This window comes from Prunus avium, chromosome 2 (assembly GCF_965620075.1).
Source record: "Prunus avium chromosome 2, drPruAviu1.hap1.1, whole genome shotgun sequence".
In the NCBI taxonomy this organism is placed as follows: Eukaryota; Viridiplantae; Streptophyta; class Magnoliopsida; order Rosales; family Rosaceae; genus Prunus; species Prunus avium.
In genome coordinates this window covers 34,324,825-34,347,698 of record NC_142285.1, presented here as the reverse complement: position 1 = coordinate 34,347,698, position 22,874 = coordinate 34,324,825, and the positions used below count along the sequence as shown (strand labels likewise).

The following is a 22,874-nucleotide window of genomic DNA, read 5'->3' as shown; positions in this document are numbered from 1 at the left end:
AAGGCGCATGAATCAATGATCACAAAATCATGAGCGGAAGATCTTATAATATAATCATTGGGATTTTTTTAGAATTGATTATGGCATGGCAGACCAACGTTTTATGTACAGCTTCATTTCCATACGCTGCCTCTCTTGCCCCTTCCCCACCATCAATCTAAAACACAATCATGAACCCCCAAAGAGAATGGTTCACAAGAATCAAAGAATTGCTTTCATCGGCCAAGTTATTACTTCTTGAACACCATGTCACCAGACTCATCTACATCGAAAAGCCGCTCCACAAAGTCATCCCAGCTTTCTGTCCTCTTTTTTAATGATTCACAAGGAGTCTCCCCGTTCAATCTTCCAGAGTTCTCCCCCTCTGCCGTTTCAGTAAATGTAAATGTTCCATACGGTGAATCAGAGTAGGCATGATGGATATCCAAAGCTATTGATCTCCGAAGTGCTGCCTCGTACTCCAGGCTATGTTCACGGACAAGGGACTTTCTTCGCTCCATCCTCTGCTTTGCCGGAACTTCCATAGTTCTGTCTTCCTCGAGCATTAACTGACCTCATGGGAAAAATAATACACCATTACTAGAAGTTAGAACAAGGACAGAATCTCAGATCTTGAAGCTTAAGCTAGGTGGGATTATCATTTAGAAACCTTGCAGAAATTCAAACTGTAATGGAGGGTCTAAGGACTTACATAAAAAGCCTTTTGTGCTTCTCTCTCTATCCAGATTATGGCATGGTCAGAAGTAATATTGCAAGAAAGAACTATGTGCTCAAACCTCCCATCCACAGGCACTGCTGTTTTCACAACAGGCGGAAACCTTCCAAATCTGCAACCAGTAAGCTCCCAATGATTGACTGTAATTGAATCTATTTCTCACCCAAAAGTTATCAACTTATTATATGATGCAGGTGCCATTTAAAATTTAACAACACAATCAACACACAGAAGTTGTAATGCAACTACATTTTAATATACCTGAAGGGCTTCCGCTCAATTATGTGATAGAGACGTCCGGGTGCATATAATCTCCTTGGATCTGTAAGCATATTCTCTTGCAGCGTGCACGTTTCCTTCAAGCACATTATGCAAAGTAAACATGGCAAACTGTGCAAATGAAGGAAAGCAACCTCACTTAGCATCTCTAGAAGATAATACAGGTACAATCTGAATTGTATCAGTATATATTGCATTGGGCTACTAAATGCAAGAAAGGTGACAAAAAACGTACTGTGTTTTACCAGAAAAGTGATTTGAATAAGTTGTCTAAAGCGGTTGTTGTCCGAGGTAAGAAATCATCCTGGTTCATTATAGCAACTACATTAGAACATTGAGGACCTATAATCATATCCATGCGCAAAAAGCATATATTATTTCCTGCCTGGTGAAGAACATTGACTCATTTTATGTGGCCAGCCTTATTTACTAATTGGTGGCAATTTTGCCTATCCGACGTATTAGATGTACAGTCCATGAAGGTTTTCTTTTCTTAACCGTTCATGTTTCACTACATTATATCGATAAATTAAACCGTGTGAGCATTCGCCAATATATGTGGAACAAAGCGCACAAGTTTAGAATCAAATGCGATAATCATACCTGAAGTACAATAGAATTGATAACATCTGCATATCTGACAGCCAGATTCAGTGACATACATCTAGAGGGGGCTGTAGCATAGCATCTAATCTTCTTCCTCTCAATATTTCCCAATTTTTTTAGATCCTGAAGTACCAACAATGTCAGCAATGCCACCACACCAGCCCCAAGGGAATGTCCAGTAAATGTCAGGGTATAATTTGGATACTTAATTACCAATTCCCTCAAAACTTCACACTCTGCATCAAACATCCACTCTGCTGCTTTCAATAGCCCATTGTGGACATAGCCACCATCAAATTTTGTCTGCCCAAGTTTGTTGTCAAGCATAACTGCATAATCACTTTCCTTGGCTAAATTGAGTCCCCTAACTACCAAGACTATATCAGAATGATCATGATCAAGATAGACCATGTAGGGAGGAACATGGCCAAAGGTTTCTTCGTAGTCTTTACGTAAGATTACCCAATCAGGATTAATGCCATAACCTCCGAGGGGTGCCCAAAGCGGGTTACGGAGATCTTCCTCATAGAGTGCTAGAATTAGGCGACAAAAACGAGGGACAGGCTCAAATTCTTCAGCAGTGGCCAGACCCCAGTTTTCACTTTCACGGCCTGCAGTATAGAGGCATTTCAGCCACACCCAACGAGCACAGGCCAGACAGTATACAGACTCAAGGATAGGAAGCCCACAGCAGATTGACATGGACGCCTACGAAGCAAATCATGTAAACACATATCAAAAACTCGATGTGAAACCAAGGAAAAACAAAGCAAACAATTACTTTGGGCCCTCCGCCCAGCTCAATAGATACACATTTGGGAATGGATTAAACTGAATTATAAATGGAAAATAGGCGTTGAACACCTATATTTGGGTGAAATTCTAGAATCTAGTTGAATTGCAGAGCAGAATAACAGAAATAGCTTTAGATATCAACTAAACAAACAAAACTAGGAACTAAGATAGAGATCTATAGTTCAAGGTTTTCAAACAGATTATCTCCATCTATCAAAGAAACATTCTTCATTAGAATACCAACAGCTAAACAGGCACTCTATGGAAGAATCAAGTATCAGAGATATTACATGTATCAAAGCTCAAAGTGCCATGAGCTTGCATCTAAACAGAAACATTTGCAGAATCTGTAACTTTGCACAGAACAGAGTTGCAGCTAAAGAACAGCAGTCTCAGACCAATATGGATCAAATCCCATGAGTCAAAAGTTGTAACTGAACAAAACCCAGGTTCTGAAAATTTGGAACAGGGAATGGTTGAGAATGAACAACCACCATAAAGATCATTAATTAGCTAAAACCCAGGTTCTGAAAATATGTTTATGGAAAGAAAATGGGGTTTCCTATAAACAAAAGGGGTTTAGTGGGGGCTTGGGAGAGGTAAAGTTTGAGTCTTCTGTTCTGTGCTAACTTTGGATTGTTGTTCCATGAGAAAGTATATGACACATATACATGTATCTATCTGTATAAATTTAAAAGACAGACCCAATGAGAAGAAAGAGATCTGCTCACTAAATTTGGGCTGAGGTCTTACCTGCAAGTCAAACTCATATCTTTTTGGGTTGCTTCAAGAATCTACTCGCTAAAATGCTTTTATTCCACAAGGTTTGTACGATCTTTAATCATTGTTTCTTCATTTGGTTTTATATTCTTAATTTTATTCTAAAAGATGATTGGGCATTGGCTGATTAGGGTTTGAGCCTTGAAATTCAATGCCAGTTAAGTGGTGAGAATCCATTTATACATTGCTGGCCCAACATTTTCAGAACATGGGTTTTGTTCTTATTTGGACACTTCTTTTCTGAACTTGAGAGCAGTGAGTCAAAACATAACTTAAAAATTGCAATAATTTGCAACCATTTAAATAAAAAATTGTGAGTTTTTTTATATTTATTTTGGGCCTCAAAGCAAGTAAGGGTTTTGACCAAAAACAAAGAAAAATATCTTGTTATTAATAGATATTTTGGTTTGAATATTCGAACTTTGTCGCAGAGTGAGGAGTACATTCATTCTAGCTAACTTGGTTAAATCCATATCTACGTTATTGATAGATTTATGATAATGATAAAATGTATACAAAAACTTGTTGCATTTGAATGGAGAAAATAAATTTTGATTTTGGACAAAATGTTATTGTTGATAAGAGCGATTCAATTAAGAAGAAATATTATTAGATTAAGAACTAGTTGGTAAGGTGAATTTAAATCAATAAAATGATTGCTTTTAAAAAAAATTCTATTTTTTAAACTACAAGGTATAAAACATGATTATTGCCACTTCAAAAAAACTTGTTGTGTGAATGTTTTAAATATTTTTTTGGAGTCAATAATAGTTTCCTAGTAATTTATTTATACTTTTCTCACACTCATGACTTTCTTATTATAAATAAAATAATTTTTTATTATGCAAATAGAAGAAAAATTAATTTATATGATGAACATATTACTGAAATTTTTTACCAAAAAAAAACATTACTGAAATTGAGACGCCTCGAAAATAGAAAAACTTTCTCTCCCGCGTAATTAAACACGTTTCTTTTTCTGCCCAACAGTTCATTGGCCAAGGCACGTCAAGTCCAAACTTTTACCATACACCGCGACGCACCAGATCCAAAAACCATCAATTCAACCATATAGTATGGGCCTCTTTCTCTCTCATTTTCAGTTGAAACGATTGCAAGCACTTTAGCTTCACCAATCACCACCATGGATTCCGAATCAGGTCTGTCGCGAAAGACCAAAATTCAAACCCTAATTTCAATTCTATGTTTAGTCTCTGAGCTTGCTTCTCTGTTTTCGTTTGTCTGTTTCATTTGCATTTTGCAGTGATTGAGTTCCTGGGCTGCGTTCCTCTGCTTCAGAGGCTTCCCAGCTCCTCTCTCAAGAAAGTCGCCCGGGTCGTCATTTTGAAGCACTACGGTCAATTCTATTATCTAATTGCTTCTTCTGCTGAATTTAAGCTTGGTTTCTATCGATAAATGTTTATGTGCACATATACATATGTAATATTGGGTAATTGTGAATTCACTTGTTTGTATAGTTTTTGTAATGGTATTGAATATTTTGAGCGTGTTTCTTTGGGCAGATAGTGGAGAGTATGTTGTTCGTGAAGGTGAAACCGGAGATGGGGTTTACTTCATATGGGATGGAGAGGTTAGTTTGATTGTGTCATTACTTATTAGTTACTTATATTGGATCTTAGAGTAGTTACTTATATTGGATCTTAGAGTGAGCTTATATTGTGGTTTTCTTACACAGGCTGAAGTTACTGGTTCTGTTAATGCTGATGAAGGAAATCGACCTGAGTTCAAATTGAAACGATACGATTATTTTGGTTATGGTGAGAACTGAGAACCTTTTTCTTTGAATTTAAGAAATTGGGTTACTTTCTGATTATGGTTTTGGTGATGCTTACATGAGAATGCGTCAACAATTTTTATCTATATAAGATTTGAGTTTCTTGGATCAGTCCCTGGCCTGCAGGGATTTCTTGATTTGAGATTGTCAGAGGGTATATGGAGTTGTTATCTTGGTGCATTTCTTAAGTTTAGGTGTCATGTTGTCATGAAACCAGACACATGTAGTTGTCCCCATTTTCTTGAGATGAAGTCTTAGTTTGGTTGAGGATATAGATTATGTATCTTGTACTTAGGACGTTTGGCCAATGATTTGCAATAATCTAGCTGGGATTGTAATTGTCACCATCAATTATCAAGGAAGTATAATGCGAAGGTAATTTTGCAGGTTTTGCAGCATTGGAACATCAGGCTGATGTGATTGCTTTATCTAAGGTAGTTGAAACGTATATATATTAGTTTAGCTTTTTTATTTCTTTTATTTATTTTGATTAAGCTTTGGGTGCTTGGAGATGGAAATCTACCAGGCTGGGATTGAATAGTAGATTGGGCGGCACTTGTAGGGACTATTGCCTTGTTTTTTTGTGGCAATTACATCTTTCTGGTTGCTCAAGCTCACAAGGTTTTCCTTTAAATGTTGTTTTATGTATGCTAATAGTGGCTTTCTGATGTGTTGTTACTTATGGCAGTTGACATGCTTGGTGCTGCCCCATGAACACTGTACTCTTCTGCAGCCAAAATCAATCTGGAATGCTGATAAAGCTCATGATACATGCTCTCTTGTTGAGAATATATTGCATTTGGAACCAATTGAAGTATGTATCTTCGAAGTTTTTAAGAGAATACTCTTATTATATTTTATATTTTCAGTTCAGTGCTATACTGCTGTCTAGGAGATTTGATATATTGATTGTTTAGTTATGATGTGATGCTTATAGTGCCAATTGTACAGTGCTATCTGACTTTAGCGATTGTAGATTTTTCTGCATGTCTAAGTCCACTATTATTTCTCTTCTGGATATGCCATATGTAAATTGATTCGGAACTTTGATTCTTTCTGCTTAGAAATATAGACTACTTAATAATCGTTTCATGGTGCCTGTTGACAGTGGCATTCTAATGTGATTTTCTTTTATATTTTGATTGATAAGATTCTGTACTCCTTTTGTTTTCAAAGGTAAACATATTTAAGGGGATTACTTTGCCAGATGCACCAAGATTCGGACAGGTTTTTGGAGGACAGTTAGTTGGACAGGCATGATTAAGTAACTTTTTCTCTTCCTCCTTAATATTTTTCTACTGGATGTTTCTCAATGAATGTATAGTAGATATAAATGATATTGAAATAGTGTGATGAACTGTAGAACTTAAACTTGCATGCATGATCCTCCTAGTTCTGCCCCCCCCCCAAAAAAAAAAAGGGAAAGCACAAAAGAGTACATCCTTTCTAAGTGGACAAAGTTTAACTCCGCACTTGTTTGAAATTGATTGCTTATATTCACTTAACAATCTTCTACAGTGATTTATGTTTGTTCAAATATTAATTTTCAGTTGTACAATAATTTTTTATTGAGATTTCAACTTTATTTTTTATAAAATAATTCAAATGTGCTTATGAAAATATTGATATGTTTACACACCCAGTTTCTACTTAATTCAACTTGATTTTTTAAATAATGCAAAATTTGTTATAAACACTGTAAATGCAATGTTCTTTTTTCTTAAGTGAATGGCCATATTTGCTTTTTCTCTAATTTCCTTCCGCTTCATAATAATATCTGCAACTCGAAATGATTGTTCTTTTATCTATATAGTTTTGAGTTCATTCAGGCACAGAAGTTGTATCATGGCTGGGAATTTATTTAGAAGCAGTTCCATAGCATACTTGTTTCTAATATATCCTATAAAATGCAGGCATTGGCTGCAGCAACGAAAACTGTTGATTGTCTTAAACTTGTCCATAGTTTGCATGCGCATTTTCTGCTTGTTGGAGATTTTAACAGTAAGTATATGAGCCTAATATATGAAGATGAGAATCTTAAATGTGGAGGCGATATAAATATGTTTAGAAAGCTTATGTCTGTAATATTGCTTTTGCAGCACCAATTATATATCAAGTTCACAGAGTACGTGATGGGAAGAGCTTTGCTACTCGAAGAGTGGACGCAATACAAAAAGGGATTAACATTTTCACGATACTGGCTTCATTTAAAGTATGTGTTTATTTAGTCAGTTTACAAATGATCAGAATTTTGTTTTTGGTCGAACAAATGATCAGATAAAAATCTTTTGAATATTACTTTCTTTGCTTGTCATTATGTTTTGCATATCAAAGTGGCTAGGAGGTCAGGTCTTGATCAAGATTTGTTTATCAGATTGCAAAAGGTCTTAAGAACCATGCCTTAATAATGGTATCCAGAGAGTCAATATGCCTGCTGAATGATGTTGTATAATAAATCTTGTGTCCTAATAAATATTGTAAATTTTCTTATCTTGAATGTATGCTAAAGTGGTAGCTACGGTTGAACTGCTGCATTGTTGCACGTTGGTTTTAAGATTGGTTAGATTTATTTTGCAGAAAGAAGAAGAAGGGTCTGTCCATCAGGAAGCAAAAATGCCATCTGTGCCTGATCCAGATAGGGTAACATTTTCTTGCTTATTTATTAACAATTTTCCAGCTGATGTTGGCTGTAAATGTTGAACTCTTGATCCATAACAGCTTCTGTCAATGGAAGAATTACGTGAAAAACGTCTGCTTGATCCGCGTCTTCCAAGGTAAGATATATAGTTGCATTATAGTTCTCTGCTATATGCAATCAAGCCTGTTCTAATTTCGCCTTGTAATTTACTAATTTGTTTTTTTTCTTCTTTTTCCTTTCTGGGTATTGGGGAGTTCAGTTGGGATTTCTATATAAACTTTGTTTTTAGAGTATAGTTGAAACAGTCACATAGCTATGCATTTTACACTTTTAGCCTTCTGGAACAGAATATCCTGTCGGATACTGTAAAGGCTCTTCCCCATTTGTATGAAAAATTAGGGATGGTTCATGCATCTGGACCTTTCATGGAACAGAACTTTTGTTGGGCGGAAACCACGGACAATAAATGTCTTTCTCTGGACTGGCGCCTTCCATTTTGTATGAAATTGAATTTGCTCAAGTGGATGTGACATTTTCCTTCCTGAAAATTTAGTATCATTTGGATTTATTTTTGTTCCAAAGATATTGGCTTTGAACAGAACAGCCAGAGCATTCTGTTTAATGTTTTTGTAAATAAAAAAATTCAGAAAAGTTGCTAGCTGTTTAACTTTTTGTATTAGGCTTCCTCCATTAGCACAAAATTTAGTGAACCATCTTAAGTTTTATGAAAGTGTAATTCAAGGGTTTTTGCTTTTGTTGGAGAGTTTCTATAACTTCTGTGGAAAAGTTCCGTTGCCAAAAAGCTATGTTGGTTGATAGCTGAAGGAAGAAATTGTTTGGTAAACATTTTATAAAAGCTGCTGTATGTAGTAGAAACTTTGTGCATAGTATTTCAAGAAATTTAATAGTAAGTGTTGTGAAACTTTGTGCATAGTTTTACTAAATGATCAGAATGATCATCTATTTTTCACATCATCATGATTTTCGTTATATGTGAAGCTTTTGTTTTGTTGGATAATTGATATCTCAAATTTATATGATACTAATGATTACTTGATTCAGGATTTACCGAATCAAGGCAGCTGCAAAGAAATTTGTCCCTTGGCCTATAGAGATACGATTTTGTGAGCCTAGCAGCTCAACCAATCAGACTAAATCCCCACCAAGGTTTGCTTGCTTTACTGTATTTCGTAATCTAAATTTTATTGTGCCCTCAGTATGCTTCACACTATGTGAAGATGAATATTTCTTTTTTGTTTCGTTGATTTACCAGTTTTGATACTAAACTCTTTATCTAAGTAGAATTTAGTGACGTTGCAGTTTGAGGTTCTGGTTTAGAGCAAAAGGAAAACTTTCAGATGATCAGGCTTTGCATAGGTATGCACCCATTTTATCAGTAAGCTAAGCTGATAGTTCTCTTTTTTTTTTTTAAGGTCAATTATCGGGTTATTTATGTTTGTGAGTATCTAGCACATTTAGTAAATACATTCGCAATGTAGCTCATTTTGGGCCTCCCTTTTGCCCCTTTTCATACATCCAAATGTAAGTAAAATTTCATGGAGCATTCAACATGGATTACTGATTATTGTTTTCCGATGTGGTGATTGTTTTGTATATGATTGCTTTCTGTAGATATTCTATTGTTCATATTTCGATATCTGTATGTAGATATATGATTGATTGTTGTTGTATGATTATTTTGCAGATGTGTTGTAGCATATGCTTCAGATTTGATATTTTCTGGTGTAAGTTTGAATCCCCATCGTAGAAGAGGAGTTAAGTCATCCCAAGTTAGTTTGGACCACGCGTAAGTCCTTTTCATATATGCAAGAGTTTGCAAGAGCCATAAATTGCATGGTGTCCCTTTTTTCTTCCATGCTGGTAGTGATTGAAAAATTCTTATTATATATGTGTGTGTATATATATATATATATATATATTCAATTTCTCCCAGGATGTGGTTTCACCGCCCAGTTAGAGCTGATGACTGGTTACTCTATGTGGTAAGTCTCAAAATCGATATTCTTTCTCACATCGTTTAGTTTTGTTAAAATGCTGATGCATGCATGCCTTCTTTTAACAGATAGTAAGTCCCATTGCCTATAATGCACGTGGATTTGTTTCAGGCCAAATGTTTAATAGAAATGGAGAGGTAAAAACTTTGCTGTTAGGTTTGTATTCATCCAAGCATTGCTTGAGTGTGTAATGCACTAAAGTTATTGCATGTTTTGATGGCAGCTCATTGTTTCATTGACTCAAGAGTCCCTGAATAGGCCAATTAGACCAATTTCTGCTCCGACATCTAAGTTGTGAGCTGGTGTTGCAGTATCCCATGGCACCTAAAAGCACGGCCGGCGATCATGTCCTGGTGAACCAGTTTTAGTTCAGGTTCCGGGTTTCTGCCCCGGGTTTTACAGCTAAATAGAATAATGGAATCATAGTATTTGTTATCAAAATGCTTGCAAGAAGTGTGTAATTTCAATTCTGTTAAGATGTAGCAGTTGCCCAGATTGCTGACATTGTCAGCCTCCGAACTGTAGTCCTTGGCCTAAGCATCATAAATGAACTAAAGAATGTTTTTACAGTTTTATGGAGTGAAATTAAATGTGTAATCGAATGTTTAAACGTTTAAGTGAAGCAACCTCTTCAATTTTTTAAATTTTTTATGATTACTCTTGTTTTGGATAGGTGGCTTGTGGTGGATGAATCTACTTCATTACATATCTGTATCAAACTAAAAGCTGAGGGATGAGGAGAGAAAAAGCTTAGCAGAGGATCCGGATCCTTGTCGGAAATCAGATAATGTACATGCTTTGATGATGGCTTTGCCTCATCTTCAAAATATATGACCACTTTGTTTACGACATTAAGATTTCTTAAAAGACAATATAAATTAAAAATTTCTATACACAATCAATTTATTGACAAAATTAAGATTTCTTAAAAACAAATCTCCTCATTCACAATATTTTTTTTTTTAGTTATGAAAAAAAAAAGGGTTCTTCATTAAACGTGGATTATCTATCTTACTTTTATTTGATACCAAATGTATGCTAGCTCTGTTTAAATATTTTTCTAATGTAAAGCTTTAAATTCTAAACTTTAACCCAATTTCTACAAGATTATTATTATTATTATTATTTAAATGATTAGCTGAGTATGGCATTATTATTATTTAAATGATTAGCTGAGTATGGCAGATAAAATATGAATGAGAAATTTGCATAAATACCACTTGAACTTTTAGGTAAGTACATCATTACCACCTGAACTTTTAATTTTTATTTTCAACCACCTGAATTTTGTTAAGTGTTGCAATTCACCATCAGATATTATCAGGATAATATCGCCGATAATATCGATATTTAATACCTTGCAGAAAACGACGACGAGTCTGCATTTTTGCACTATTTCTTTCCTTTTACTTTTAGTTTAAACTTACCAAGAATTAGGTAAGCTTCGACCAAAAAAAAAAAAAAGGTAAGCTTTCTATTACTTAAGAAAAACAGAGCTTAATCAGAAAGGTTTTGTAATTAATTATTATATAACTTGACGTGTTCTTCAGCTCTTGAGCCATTCTCAGGTTCCTTTTGAATCGATTGGAGGTAAAGAAGAATGTGGCTCCAGTAACCAATCAATCAAATTCCCATTTCTGAGACTCACAGGTCAGTTTCCGCCAAATCGTTTCTTTTTTTGTCTTCTTATCAAATATGTTTTCTTTCTCTTGCGAACGGTTATTTATCTCGGTCAAATTAGGGTTTCAATTCAACTCGTTAGGCTTGGTATTTGCTTTTGAATTTTATTGGTTGCTGTGAAAAAAAAAAAAAATCTGCAAATAAAATCGAATTGAAATTGTTTCCTGAGAATTGGTATGAATTTGCTTTTGAATTTTATTGGGTTTGAAGAAACTTCTGGGTTCTATATATTTCCGGGGATCAAAGAAAAAAAGAGAAATGAAAGAGAGAATGTTTCCCGAACTGTGTGACTTTTTTTTTCTGTGTGACTTGGAATTGGATTTTTGGTCTTGTTGCTGTTGCCTATTTTGTCGAATTGTGGCTTTTTAGTCGTGTACTGAGTGTTTAAGTTAATGTGGATTTGAAGAGTTCTGCTGCTACAAATGAGGAAAAGAGAAACTTTAACTTCAATTTCAATTTCTTTAAGGGCTTTATTTATTCAGAACTTACATTGAGGTGAAAATATGGTAATTACATGCAATGCTATATGCTAAGCTACTAGATTGGAGAAACATATAAGTTCTTCCATTCCATAAAATTATAAAAGAATAAATGCAAGGTTAGAGAAAGAATGCCTCATCAAGAGGGGGGGAAACGTTTGTGGCAGTGCTTTGATTTGCAGATGGTAAGGGTAAATTTCAAATAGATTCTCCAAAATTAATCAGCTGTAAACCTATTGAAATTGCAAGCTTTATTGGAGGAAAGGGAAAGTTTGGTGTCCCATTTTAATTTCAAATAGTTCTAGTCTGGGCGTCATAGCTGAAGGTGTAAGTTGGCTTGCATATTACTAAGATTGGCTTATATCAGTCTTACTTATCTAAAGTCCTTATGGTTCCATTTTAATTTTTCAGGCGACATTAGAATGTACCAGCCAGGTGTTGTATTAGAGGGGATCAATCAAATGGAACTGAGCCAACAATCGCTTATATCTGGCTTTCCAGATGACATTGCTCTCTTTTGCCTGGCTAGGGTTCCCCGGAAGTATCATACACTCCTAAAGTGTGTTTCAAAAAGATGGAGAGACTTAGTGTGCAGTGAAGAGTGGCATTCTTACCGTCAAAAGCATAAACTTGATGAGACTTGGATCTATGCTTTGTGTCGAGACAAGTTGGACCAACTTTGCTGGTATGTGTTGGATCCCAACTCATCAAGAAGGTCATGGAAGCTTGTTCATGGACTTCCGCCTCGCGTCTTGAAGAGAAAAGGCATGGGTTTCGAAGTGCTGGGAAAGAAAGTTTACCTGTTGGGTGGTTGTGGTTGGTGTGAAGATGCTACTGGCGAGGTCTACTGTTATGATGCTTCCCTGAACGCTTGGAGTGAAGCTTCTCCATTATCCACTGCTAGGTAATACTTCTCACTTGTACTTTCTGCAGAGTTTTTCATGGGTTAAAGCTGGAATAATATCTCCCAGGTTCAAATATATCACATTATCTGCTGAGAGAACACTATATTTCATGCAATGCTAAAGATTGGCGATTTCGTCTTTTGACCTGTCAGAGCATATATGCTGTCGTGATGAATAGTAAAAATTCATGCAAATTAGTTTGCTTTTTGTCATTATTATAATTGTAAAGAGCCTTTGCTTTATTTGATTTGTGCATGCAGGTGCTATTTCGCTTGTGAAGTGTTGGATGGAAAAATATATTCCATTGGTGGTTTAGGTTCAAATTCAAGTGATCCACATTCTTGGGACATCTATGACCCTTGCACCAATAGTTGGAAATTTCACTCTGACCCAAACATTGTCCCTGAAATTGAGGATTCTGTGGTCATGGATGGGAAGATCTACATTCGCTGTGGGACTTCTGCTGTAACTTCTCATGTGTACGCTGTTGTTTATGAACCATCAAGTGGCACATGGCAGCATGCAGATGCCGACATGGTTGCCGGCTGGCGGGGTCCAGCAGTTGTCATAGATGGGACCCTCTATGTGTTGGATCAGAGTTCAGGAACCAGGCTGATGATGTGGCAGAAGGAGTCTAGGGAGTGGATTCCTGTTGGGAGGCTGTCATCCTTGCTCACCAGGCCGCCCTGTCAACTTGTAGCTATTGGGAAGAAATTTTACGTTGTAGGAAAGGGGCTTAGCACAGTCATGTTTGATGTTGAGAATGCAGGGAATATGGAAGGGGTGATGGTTAGTTCTTCAATACCTAAATTGAATTCTGATGATGATGTAATCAGCTGTAAATGTTTATCAATTTGATTTGAAATTATTGTTGCCGAAGGAGTCTTGGAAAACTACCATTGTATAATATCTTCAGTGTACATGCTTGGATGTATTTGGACGTCTCATGAACATGAAATTATTCATAAGATTTGTTGGTTTACCATTCTTGATTAAAAAGTATAAGCTATGAAGCTATTTATAACACTTGTACCGCTAGACATCCCCAAGGGTTTGAACTCGACGTGGTTGACTGTGATGTTGTGGTAAGATTTGCATATTTACCATACATACCTTGTGAGACTTAGAGTAGATGTATAGCCCGTCTAGCTCAGTTGGTAGAGCGCAAGGCTCTTAACCTTGTGGTCGTGGGTTCGAGCCCCACGGTGGGCGCTTACAAATGTTCTACTTTGTGTTTTTGTATTCAACCAGAAAGAGAAACTCTTTTTAAAAAAAAGAACCATAAAAACTTAAAAAATTTACTGGACTTTCAAAGTAAGTATTTTCGTTCTTACACAAACGAAAGATAATGTTAGTAAAGTGCCTTTATCAGATTGACAACCCTTTCATTTTTGTGATTGAATCACTTGTGGAAATAAATGGATGAGAAGACTTGTGGAAATAAATGGATGAGAAGACTTGTGGAAATAAATGGATGAGAAGACTTGTGGAAATTTGGTATTGGAAGACTGAATGCGTGGCTCACAACCTATAAAATTGTTTTTTTTATTTATCAAAAACACTTTTTCAAAAGTGAAACATTGAATTTGGGATGAATGTGCAACTGTCAAAAGATGAAGCTCTTGTCTGTACCCAAAAAAGTGTTGGTTTACCATTCTTGATTAAAAAGTATAAGCTATGAAGCTATTTATAACACTTGCAGCGCTAGACATCCCCAAGGGTTTGCACTCGACGTGAATGGCTGTGAGAGGTAAAGTTTGAGTCTTCTGTCATGTGCTAACTTTGGATTGTTGTTCTCTAAATTTATCCCCGAGTTTTAAATATTTGTTAATTATATTTTTACTTAATTGTTTTGAAAAATCAAATTGGGAGTGATTGTGATTGTATATATAGAGACATATAAATTGGGAGGTCGTGCATGCATGACTTTGAATAGTACTAGTCGTTGGTGGTGGTGACCACTGACCCGTCAAAGACTTACAGCTGACTTGCAAATTGCATATGCTTGCAGCTGCAGATGTTATATTCATTGGTGGTCACTGTCATGTGGATTATTCAAAGGGAATCAACAATCAGGTTGATGTGACTTTGTTTAATATATACATACAATTCTACATAGGGTAATGCTAGGCTTACCACATTTTTCATACCACATTTGTACCATATCTCTAGTAGAGGTGCCCACCGTTTTCATGCCTCCTCTTTTTCCCCTAAAAAGTAATTGTGCCAAAACCACCGTTTTTCAGAAGTAAATTACCATTCGAGTGTGAACTCTGAATTTGAGATGAAAATTACTTTAAGAGATGATGATGTTGCCTCTTTTATGTTAAAGAGTTATCATAATTACTAGTGCATTAATGTCAATATGAAGAGACTAGCTAGGTGGCTCCACCAATTGACAATTTGTTCTATTCCCATATTATACGCATGCACATGCAAACACAAAAACGTCATATTGATAGATCACGTTCGGTGTTTAGGATTGCTTTGGATGAGATAACTCAGTAGAATCAACACATCTTGAATTAAGAAATGAAGTAGAGATGAAGATTTTTATAATTTGTGGGGATTGAAACGGGTAAGTTATAAGATATTATTAGATTCCTACAAAATTTCTTCAAGAAAACACAGAATGTAAAGTGTAATGGAATTATAGAATAATTGAGAATGTAAAAGCTATCTTGTACAGTAAGCAGAAAACGAAAATTCTTTGAATTAAGCCGATTGCTATGACGATAAGCATACATTACATCAACAAGAAAGAACGCGTGTTAAAAGAGTCTAGTCCGGGCGACGATATTGACTATGGGTAAAAGTGGGAAGTGTTGAGACTGGAAAAATCTTATGCAATTTTAATGGGACCCTATGTAGTAAATGGTGCATCAAGTCATGTGGCATCAAATGATGGTTGAAGTTGAAGACAATTTACTTTCCACCTAATTAACCGTATTGAAATTGCTTGAGGCCCTACCCTAAAAAATAATTTCCCAAAACCACATTTGAAGTGATCTTTTTGACTGAAAAATCTGTGAATTTTGGGTGTCCCTTTGTTAAAGAGAGATGGGAAAATCAGCTTCCATCATAAAAGCTTTAATGTTATTTGGATAGGTGCTTATTGCATAAATATGGGCCTTGAGTTTGGTTGGCTTAAGATAGGGATATTTCTCAGCTTGTGATTGAGTCCGACTTTGTCTATTTGTTCTCCTTATGCCAAGGTGATTCTATGGACACCCAAGAACTGTTTCTCTATCTCTCTCTCCTCTCTCCCTCCCTCGATTTGGGATTACCGACTCTCAACAAGGCCTAGGAAGAGATTTTATGAAATCCGGATCTTTTTAAAAGAGTATTGCAATTAAATATGCAAATTCGAAAATTAATTGGCCACAAATACTGCATATGAAAATCTTATATGTGCCTGTCAACTATAGAACCTAGTAAAAAAAAGGTGTGTGTGAGGAAAAGAGAGTGAGCGGCGGCTGCCAGCTAGCTATTCTTGGTTTCTTATTGTTGGTTCTAAATGTTGTTGCCTTTCGTTTTGTTTACGATTTTCGTTCTAATCTTTTATACGGTGTAAGTCTTCAACCCACAAAGAGCCATGTCCGTGCTTAAAACTCCGAAGGACATACTGCAGGGAGATAGTTACACAAAAATGAAGCTAAAGAGTGTCCAAATAAGAACATCGGATTTTCCTTGTTTCCACAAGTGCTATGAATAGGAATTTCGTTGAATTTAGGGAAATTAATGGATGACAAGACTTGTGGAAATAAATGGATGAGAGAAGACTTATGAAAATAAATAAATGAGAAGACTTGTGGAAATAAATGGACGAGAGAAGATTTGGGGAAATAAATGGATGAGAAGACTTGTGGAAATTTGGTATTGGAAGACTGAATGCGTGGCTCATAAGAAAAGTACAAAAGATGAAGCACTGAATTTGGTATGAAAGTGCAACTGTCAAAAGATGAAGCATTGTATAATATCTTCAGTGTACATGCTTGGATGTATTTGGATGTCTCATAAACATGAAATTATTTATAAGATTTGTTGGTTTACCATTCTTGATTAAAAAGTATAAGCTATGAAGCTATTTATAACACTTGCACCGCTAGACATCCCCAAGGGTTTGAACTCGACGCGAATGGCTGTGAGAGGTAAAGTTTGAGTCTTCTGTTCTGTGCTAACTTTGGATTGTTGTTCCATGAGAAAGCATATGACACATACACATGTATCTATCTGTATAAATTTAAAAGACAGACCCAAAGAGAAGAAAGAGGTTTGCCCACTAAATTTGTGCTGAGGTCAAACTCATATCTTTTTGGGTTGCTTTAAGAATCTTTAATCATTGTTTCTTCATTTGGTTTTATATTCTTAATTTTATTCTAAAAGATGATTGGGTATTGGGCGATTAGGCTTTGAGCCTTGAAATTCAATGCCAGTTAAGTGGTTGGGTGAGAGTCCATTTATACATTGAGAAAGGGCTTTGAGCCTTGAAATTCAATGTCATAAAAATTGCAATAATTTGCAACCATTTAAATAAAAAAAATTGTGAGTTTTTTTATATTTATTTTGGGCCTCAAAGCAAGAAAGGGTTTTGACCAAAAACAAAGAAAAATCTCTTGTTATAGATTTTGTTTTGAATACAATTCGAACTTGGGTGTATAGAGTGAGGAGTGAGGAGTACATTCACTCTAGCTAACTTGGTTAAACCCATATTTGTGTTATTGATAGATTTATAATAGTTGTAAAATGTAAACAAAAACTCGTTGCATTCGAATGGAGAAAATAAATTTGATTTTGGACAAAATGTTATTGTTGAGAAGAGGGATTCAATTAAGAAGAAATATTATTAGATTAAGAACTAGTTGTTAAGGTGAATTTAAACCAATATAATGATTGCTTTTAAAAAAATTCTCTTTTTAAAACTAGAAGGAATAAAATATGATTATTGTCATTTCAAAAAAACTTGTCGTGTGTATGTTTTAAATTATTTTTTTGGAGTCAATAATAGTTTCCTAGTAATTTATTTATACTTTTCTCACACTCATTACTTGCTTATTATAAATGAAATAAATTTTTACTATGCAAATATAAGAAAAAGTAATTTATATGATGAACATATTACTGAAATTTTTTACCCAAAAAAAAAACATTACTGAAATTGAGATTGTGTAAATTATAGAAACTCATCATCACTGATACTTATGTCAGCCTGAAAAATAGCAAAACGGAATACGGATCAGTCTAGTTTTCTGGAAGCGGACCAATCTTTCTCTCCCGCGTAATTAAACACGTTTCTTTTTCTGCCCAACAGTTCATTGGCCAAGGCACGTCAAGTCCAAACTTTTACCATGCACCGCGACGCACCAGAGTACTTTTGTATTTAGAACGTACCCCTTTCCATGTTAGAGATGCTTCCTCCTCATAATCCAAAGTATAACTTACTTCTAGCTGAACCGTATATGAATGTTGGATAATTCGACTTGAATTTCCTTTCTGAGCCAAAACAATCAAATTGTTGAGACATTTGGGTATAGTTCCAGAGATGTTGTTCATCGACAAATCCAAAATTTGAATGCGTGTCAGATGGCATAATTGGGGTGGGATGCTTCTATAGAACTGATTACCTCGAAGGATTAAGATACCCAAATTTGGAAGGCTAGCCCCTAACCATTCAGGTATTGAGCATGATAAGTTATTTTCCCCAAGATCAAAAAGTGTCAACTTTGTACAATTCTTCAATTGTGAAGGCAACTCTCCCACAAATCTGTTGTTACTTAGTCTTAGTGTCTTGATACTAAACAAGTGCCCTATCGTGGTGGGAATTTTTCCAAATAAATAGTTATTGCCCAAATCAAGGAAGACTAATTTTTTAAAATGGATCCAACAATCAGGAAGTTCTCCAGATACATGATTGCTTGAGAGATCAAGAAGGGTTAAATTACTATCCTTGGTTTCACACAAAAAAGAAGCTGCCCCTGAAAAGTTATTATGGGAGAGATCTAGAACTGAAGCTTTTGATAGAATTGAAGGGATTGGACCCTCCAATTGATTCCAACTCAAATTTAGGCCCGCTGTGAACTCCAATCTAATATTTCCAACTGTTCCTCTCATTTGATTGTGAGAGATATCCATAATCTCTAATTTTTGTGACAAATCCCAAAACCAACTTGGAATGGTATCAGAAATTCCAGCATCAGAAATATCAAGCCATATATAATTTTTTTGAGTTTGAAGCCATTTTGGGAAAGACGACGGCCACATCTTACAAGACATCAATTGTATGCGTTGCAATTGGAAGGGAGGAATCCAATCAAAACTGAAGTTTAAAAGTAGTGAGTTAGATGATAAACTCAAATAACTTAATTTGGAGAGTTTTGAAAAATGAGTTTCTGAAATCACTCCTTCCAAAGAATTCCAACCAAAACCAATAGTCTCCAGCTTGGACATCTGTCCAATACTTTTAGGTATTCTTCCACTTAAGTTATTGTCCTGGAGAAGCAAGTGTTTCAATGATAAGAAGTTCGTAAGATCAGGCAATGAACCCGAAATGTTATTGAAAGAGATATCCAAACTCTCCAATGTCTTTTGAGCGCATTTGGACAACGTTTCAACAAAGTCTGAAAGTTGTCCACTAAGACTATTAACCCCAAGGTCCAACTCTCGCAGCCTACATAACTTGGCAAAGGAATTCGGGATCCCTCCTTCAAGTTGGCTATCATAGAGACTAAGATGTGCAAGAGAGCTCATGTTTCCAAAAGATGCAGGAATTGAGGAACCATTGAAATTGTTATACGAGAGATCAAGATAAACAAGGTTGGTATGAGTACCGGACAACCATTGGAAGATTGAAGAGTTGAGATTGTTGAGGCCGAGATCGACATGAACAAGAGAGTTAGAAGAATTCATGAGAGAAACAGAGGATATAATTGGAGGAGGAAGTTTACAGCGCCATAATATCAAGTTTGTTAGTTTAGGAAGCATATTAACTGCTTCCAGCCAACCAACAATGTCACTGAGATTAGTGTAACTTAGGTCCAAGTGTTTCAGACCTGAAAGATTAGGGAGCCAATTGAGATTTTTTGCATGAATAGAGTTCACAGGGGGTGGTCGTATATCAGAAGATGAAGTAGAGCTGAGATTGAGATATTGCAAGTGTGTAAGGTTTCCAAGTTGGTTTGGAATTTGACCTCCAAAATTTGCATAAGAAAGATCGAGGTATATTAAATTGCTCAGAGATCCAATGAAATCTGGAATTTTGCTCCAACCGAAATTATTGAAACTAAGGTTCAAATACTCCAAATGCTGCAAGTGAACGAGTTTAGGACTAATCTTACCTTGCAAAGATTGGTCTCCAAGATCAAGTTTAACAACATGGCCAGTTTGGTTGCTGCTACAGTAGACTCCTTCCCATTGGCAACAATTTTTGTTTTGGGCTTCTCTTCCCCATGAAAGGAGGCGATCGCCGTCGTCACCCACGAGGCCTTGTTTGAGTGCAAGGAGTGCTTGCCTGTCCCTCTCGCTACATCCAATGCAAGGACTGCTCATGTGTAGTAAAACCACCACCAGAATTGCATAGAGGAGTTTGAAGCAGCACCTTGCTTCAACCATGTTAGCTACAGTCATGATCAAGACGAACAAAGTAAAGCACAACCAAAGTAAGCATACATGCAAAACTGGTGAAGTATATATATATATATGCTTGTATGATATCTCAAGATTGACGAAACATGGTGGACTTGACTCTTTATCCTAAAACAGAATTTTAAAAAATAATTCAAATAATTAATTAAATAATTAACTCGGAATTAATTTAATTAATTGGAGAGCCCCAAGGCCCAAGACTCATCTATTGACTAGTTAAATATATATTATTTATATATATTAATTAACAATTGACCCAACTAATTAAGCTTTGACGCAAAGGCCAAACCCAACAAGCCCCAATCCTAACTATTCTATCACCAAGAGTAGGCCTTATAAAGACCTTCAAGGAACTATAGTTTTCCAATGTGGGACTAATTTCATTCAAACATGTTTGCAATACCTTGCAAAAACCAACAAAGATTAATGAAACATGGTTGACTTGACTCTTTATCCTAAAACAGAAATTTGACAAAACTGCTTTCCCACTTAATGCAATCAATAAAGCCCCGTTATCCTAAAACAGAATTCTGAATTTTTTTTTTTTCAATGATCAATTTGGCTAAAATTTTTTTCATTGACCAAATTAAAATTTCGTGTAAACTACTTTCCACCTAGTAAACTACTACATTTCCTAATTCACCGAGGCATAGAAATCAGTAAAGCCCCTTTGTTTAGCCTAAAAAGGAATTGTGCCAAAACCACGTTTTTCAGAAGTGAAAGTGTGAACTCTTGAATTAGAGATGAAAGTTGCTTTGAGAGAGAGGAGTATCTTGCCCTAGATTATCACATTTAGTGCATCTATGATTAATCACAATACGCAGAGACTGGCAAGGTCTCTGCTACCACAAAAATTAAGCTGACTGCTACCACAGAAATTAAGCTGATTGCTGCAGTCAAAAGAGTCCAGTCTGTCGGGCGATGTGGCATTAAATGATGGTTGAAATTGAAGACAATTTTGGTCTTATTTGCTCTTGGAAAAATAGGCATATGAAGGAAAAAAGAGCATTGTTTTTTCACATTGAGCCAACTGTCTATTAACGGGCAGCAAGCGATTGATGTGAAAGACGAGCATGCAAGAGATGAAACACGGGTTGCATTGAGAGATAAACCAAGAGCAAATAAAAAAAGACGAGCATGCAAGAGATGAAACACGGGTGGCAATGCAAGAGATAATAAATAAAAAAAGTTCTTGTTTTTATGTTGATTTAACTCAAGTGTATTTTGTACTATTATTATTCTCATAGTGAATTCTGTCTAAATACGTATATATACATGTCAAACCTCGTAAATCTCTCGTGCACTAGTATTTTTACTCGTTTATTTTATTTTGTTTAATTGTGATTTGCGTTGTGGTGTAGTTATTTATGAATCTTAATTTAACACAGTTAAAAGCACAACATGAATAATGATATATCTTACAGTTAAAAGCACAACAGGAATAATGATATATCTTACAATTACAATTGTAAGGAATTGATTCTGTTTACAATTTACTTTCCACCTAATTAACTATTTTTTTCTGGTTCATGGACGTATTGAAATTGCTTGAGGCCCTACCCTAAAAAATAATTTTCCAAAAACACATTTGAAGTGATCTTTTTGACTGAAAAATCTGTGAATTTCGGGTGTCCCTTTGTTAAAGATGAGCGGAAAAATCAGCTCCCATCATAAAAGCTTTAATGTTATTTGGATAGGTGCTTATAGCATAAATATGGGCCTTGAGTTTGGTTGGCTTGTGATTGAGTCTGACTTTGTCTATTTGTTCTCCTTATGCCAAGGGTGATTCTATGGACACCCAAGAACTGTTTCTGTGAGTTGACCAACCAATCATTTTCTAAGGACGCCCAGGAAGTGGAGTGGCGGCCAGGAAATTCCAAAAGGAAGTGGAGACGCTGAATTGCTGTTTACTGTATTGCCGTTATGAATAAAACAACGAAATTTGAGTTAAGTAGTTCAATCCCAGAGATGAAGGGTTGTCGGTCTGGGAAAGGCACTTTAACATTATGTTTCGTCTGTGTAAGAAAGAATATACTTGTCTTAAAACAGAAGAAAAGAGAAATTGATGACACATTGGGCTTGCTCAAGTTTGCTGTATTCTACATTGGGCTATAAACTATCCCAGTCTCATAAACACAAGCAAATAGCAATAGAAATGAAGAAGGAAAAAAACAGAGCAAAAACAGGGGAGAGGATATTGCTCTCGACACTAGCTTTTCTATTTATACAAAAGACATGTACATATTAATAACAACACTAGGACATTAATTTCAACAACTTGCGTACTAATTCATCAAAAGTCATGAAATGTAAAAAAGGAAAAACAAATTATGCTTCTTCATAATCAAGTTTCAATGATGGAGCCAATTGCAAGAGACAGTGCTTATTAAGTAGGAAGTAAATTTTTATGGATTGGCTATGAGATGTGCTTATGACCGTGTACGTTGAAAATTGCAGAAGTTAAGCTTCATAAGGAATTATGCAAACAGACAGGGCCGTCCTTAAGATTTTGAGGGCCATTTGCGAAACTTAAATTGGGGCCTCAC

The 22,874-nt window shown here is 35.7% G+C and overlaps 4 protein-coding genes and 1 non-coding gene across 6 annotated transcripts; 3 read left to right on the top strand and 2 right to left on the bottom strand.

Annotated features, from left to right (window-relative positions):
- Positions 1-16: 16 nt before the first annotated feature.
- LOC110744617 (uncharacterized) lies at positions 17-3,279 on the bottom strand. 2 transcript variants are annotated; one of them, XM_088249562.1, is made up of 6 exons: positions 3,149-3,279; positions 1,598-2,308; positions 1,240-1,298; positions 977-1,105; positions 692-827; positions 17-548 (listed from the first exon to the last, which is right to left on the bottom strand). In XM_088249562.1, exons 2-6 carry the CDS (start codon positions 2,300-2,302, stop codon positions 231-233), a joined length of 1,347 nt encoding a protein of 448 aa, XP_088105688.1. In that variant the 5' UTR covers positions 2,303-2,308; positions 3,149-3,279; the 3' UTR covers positions 17-230. The 2 variants fall into 2 exon arrangements, with proteins under 2 accessions (XP_088105688.1, XP_021800298.1); XM_021944606.2 differs by lacking the exon at positions 3,149-3,279 and adding an exon at positions 2,686-3,134.
- Positions 3,280-4,178: 899 nt separating this feature from the next.
- Positions 4,179-10,267, top strand: LOC110744916 (acyl-CoA hydrolase 2). Its single transcript, XM_021944955.2, has 17 exons — positions 4,179-4,335; positions 4,440-4,532; positions 4,699-4,766; positions 4,872-4,953; positions 5,358-5,404; positions 5,659-5,784; positions 6,147-6,224; positions 6,884-6,971; positions 7,070-7,182; positions 7,548-7,610; positions 7,689-7,744; positions 8,671-8,775; positions 8,929-8,985; positions 9,314-9,415; positions 9,563-9,611; positions 9,692-9,760; positions 9,847-10,267. The coding sequence occupies exons 1-17, from the start codon at positions 4,320-4,322 to the stop codon at positions 9,919-9,921; spliced, it is 1,287 nt and encodes a 428-aa protein (XP_021800647.1). The 5' UTR covers positions 4,179-4,319; the 3' UTR covers positions 9,922-10,267.
- An 812-nt stretch (positions 10,268-11,079) lies between these two features.
- On the top strand, positions 11,080-13,669 carry SKIP4 (SKP1 interacting partner 4). The gene is made up of 3 exons (XM_021944749.2): positions 11,080-11,273; positions 12,194-12,686; positions 12,948-13,669. The coding sequence occupies exons 2-3, from the start codon at positions 12,205-12,207 to the stop codon at positions 13,543-13,545; spliced, it is 1,080 nt and encodes a 359-aa protein (XP_021800441.2). The 5' UTR covers positions 11,080-11,273; positions 12,194-12,204; the 3' UTR covers positions 13,546-13,669.
- Positions 13,670-13,826: 157 nt separating this feature from the next.
- Positions 13,827-13,899, top strand: TRNAK-CUU (transfer RNA lysine (anticodon CUU)). The gene has a single exon. It is a non-coding gene; the product is annotated as a tRNA-Lys (tRNA).
- A 3,798-nt stretch (positions 13,900-17,697) lies between these two features.
- On the bottom strand, positions 17,698-20,607 carry LOC110744755 (receptor-like protein EIX2). The gene has a single exon (XM_088248168.1). It carries the CDS (start codon positions 20,308-20,310, stop codon positions 18,031-18,033), a length of 2,280 nt encoding a protein of 759 aa, XP_088104294.1. The 5' UTR covers positions 20,311-20,607; the 3' UTR covers positions 17,698-18,030.
- Between the last annotated feature and the right edge of the window lie 2,267 nt (positions 20,608-22,874).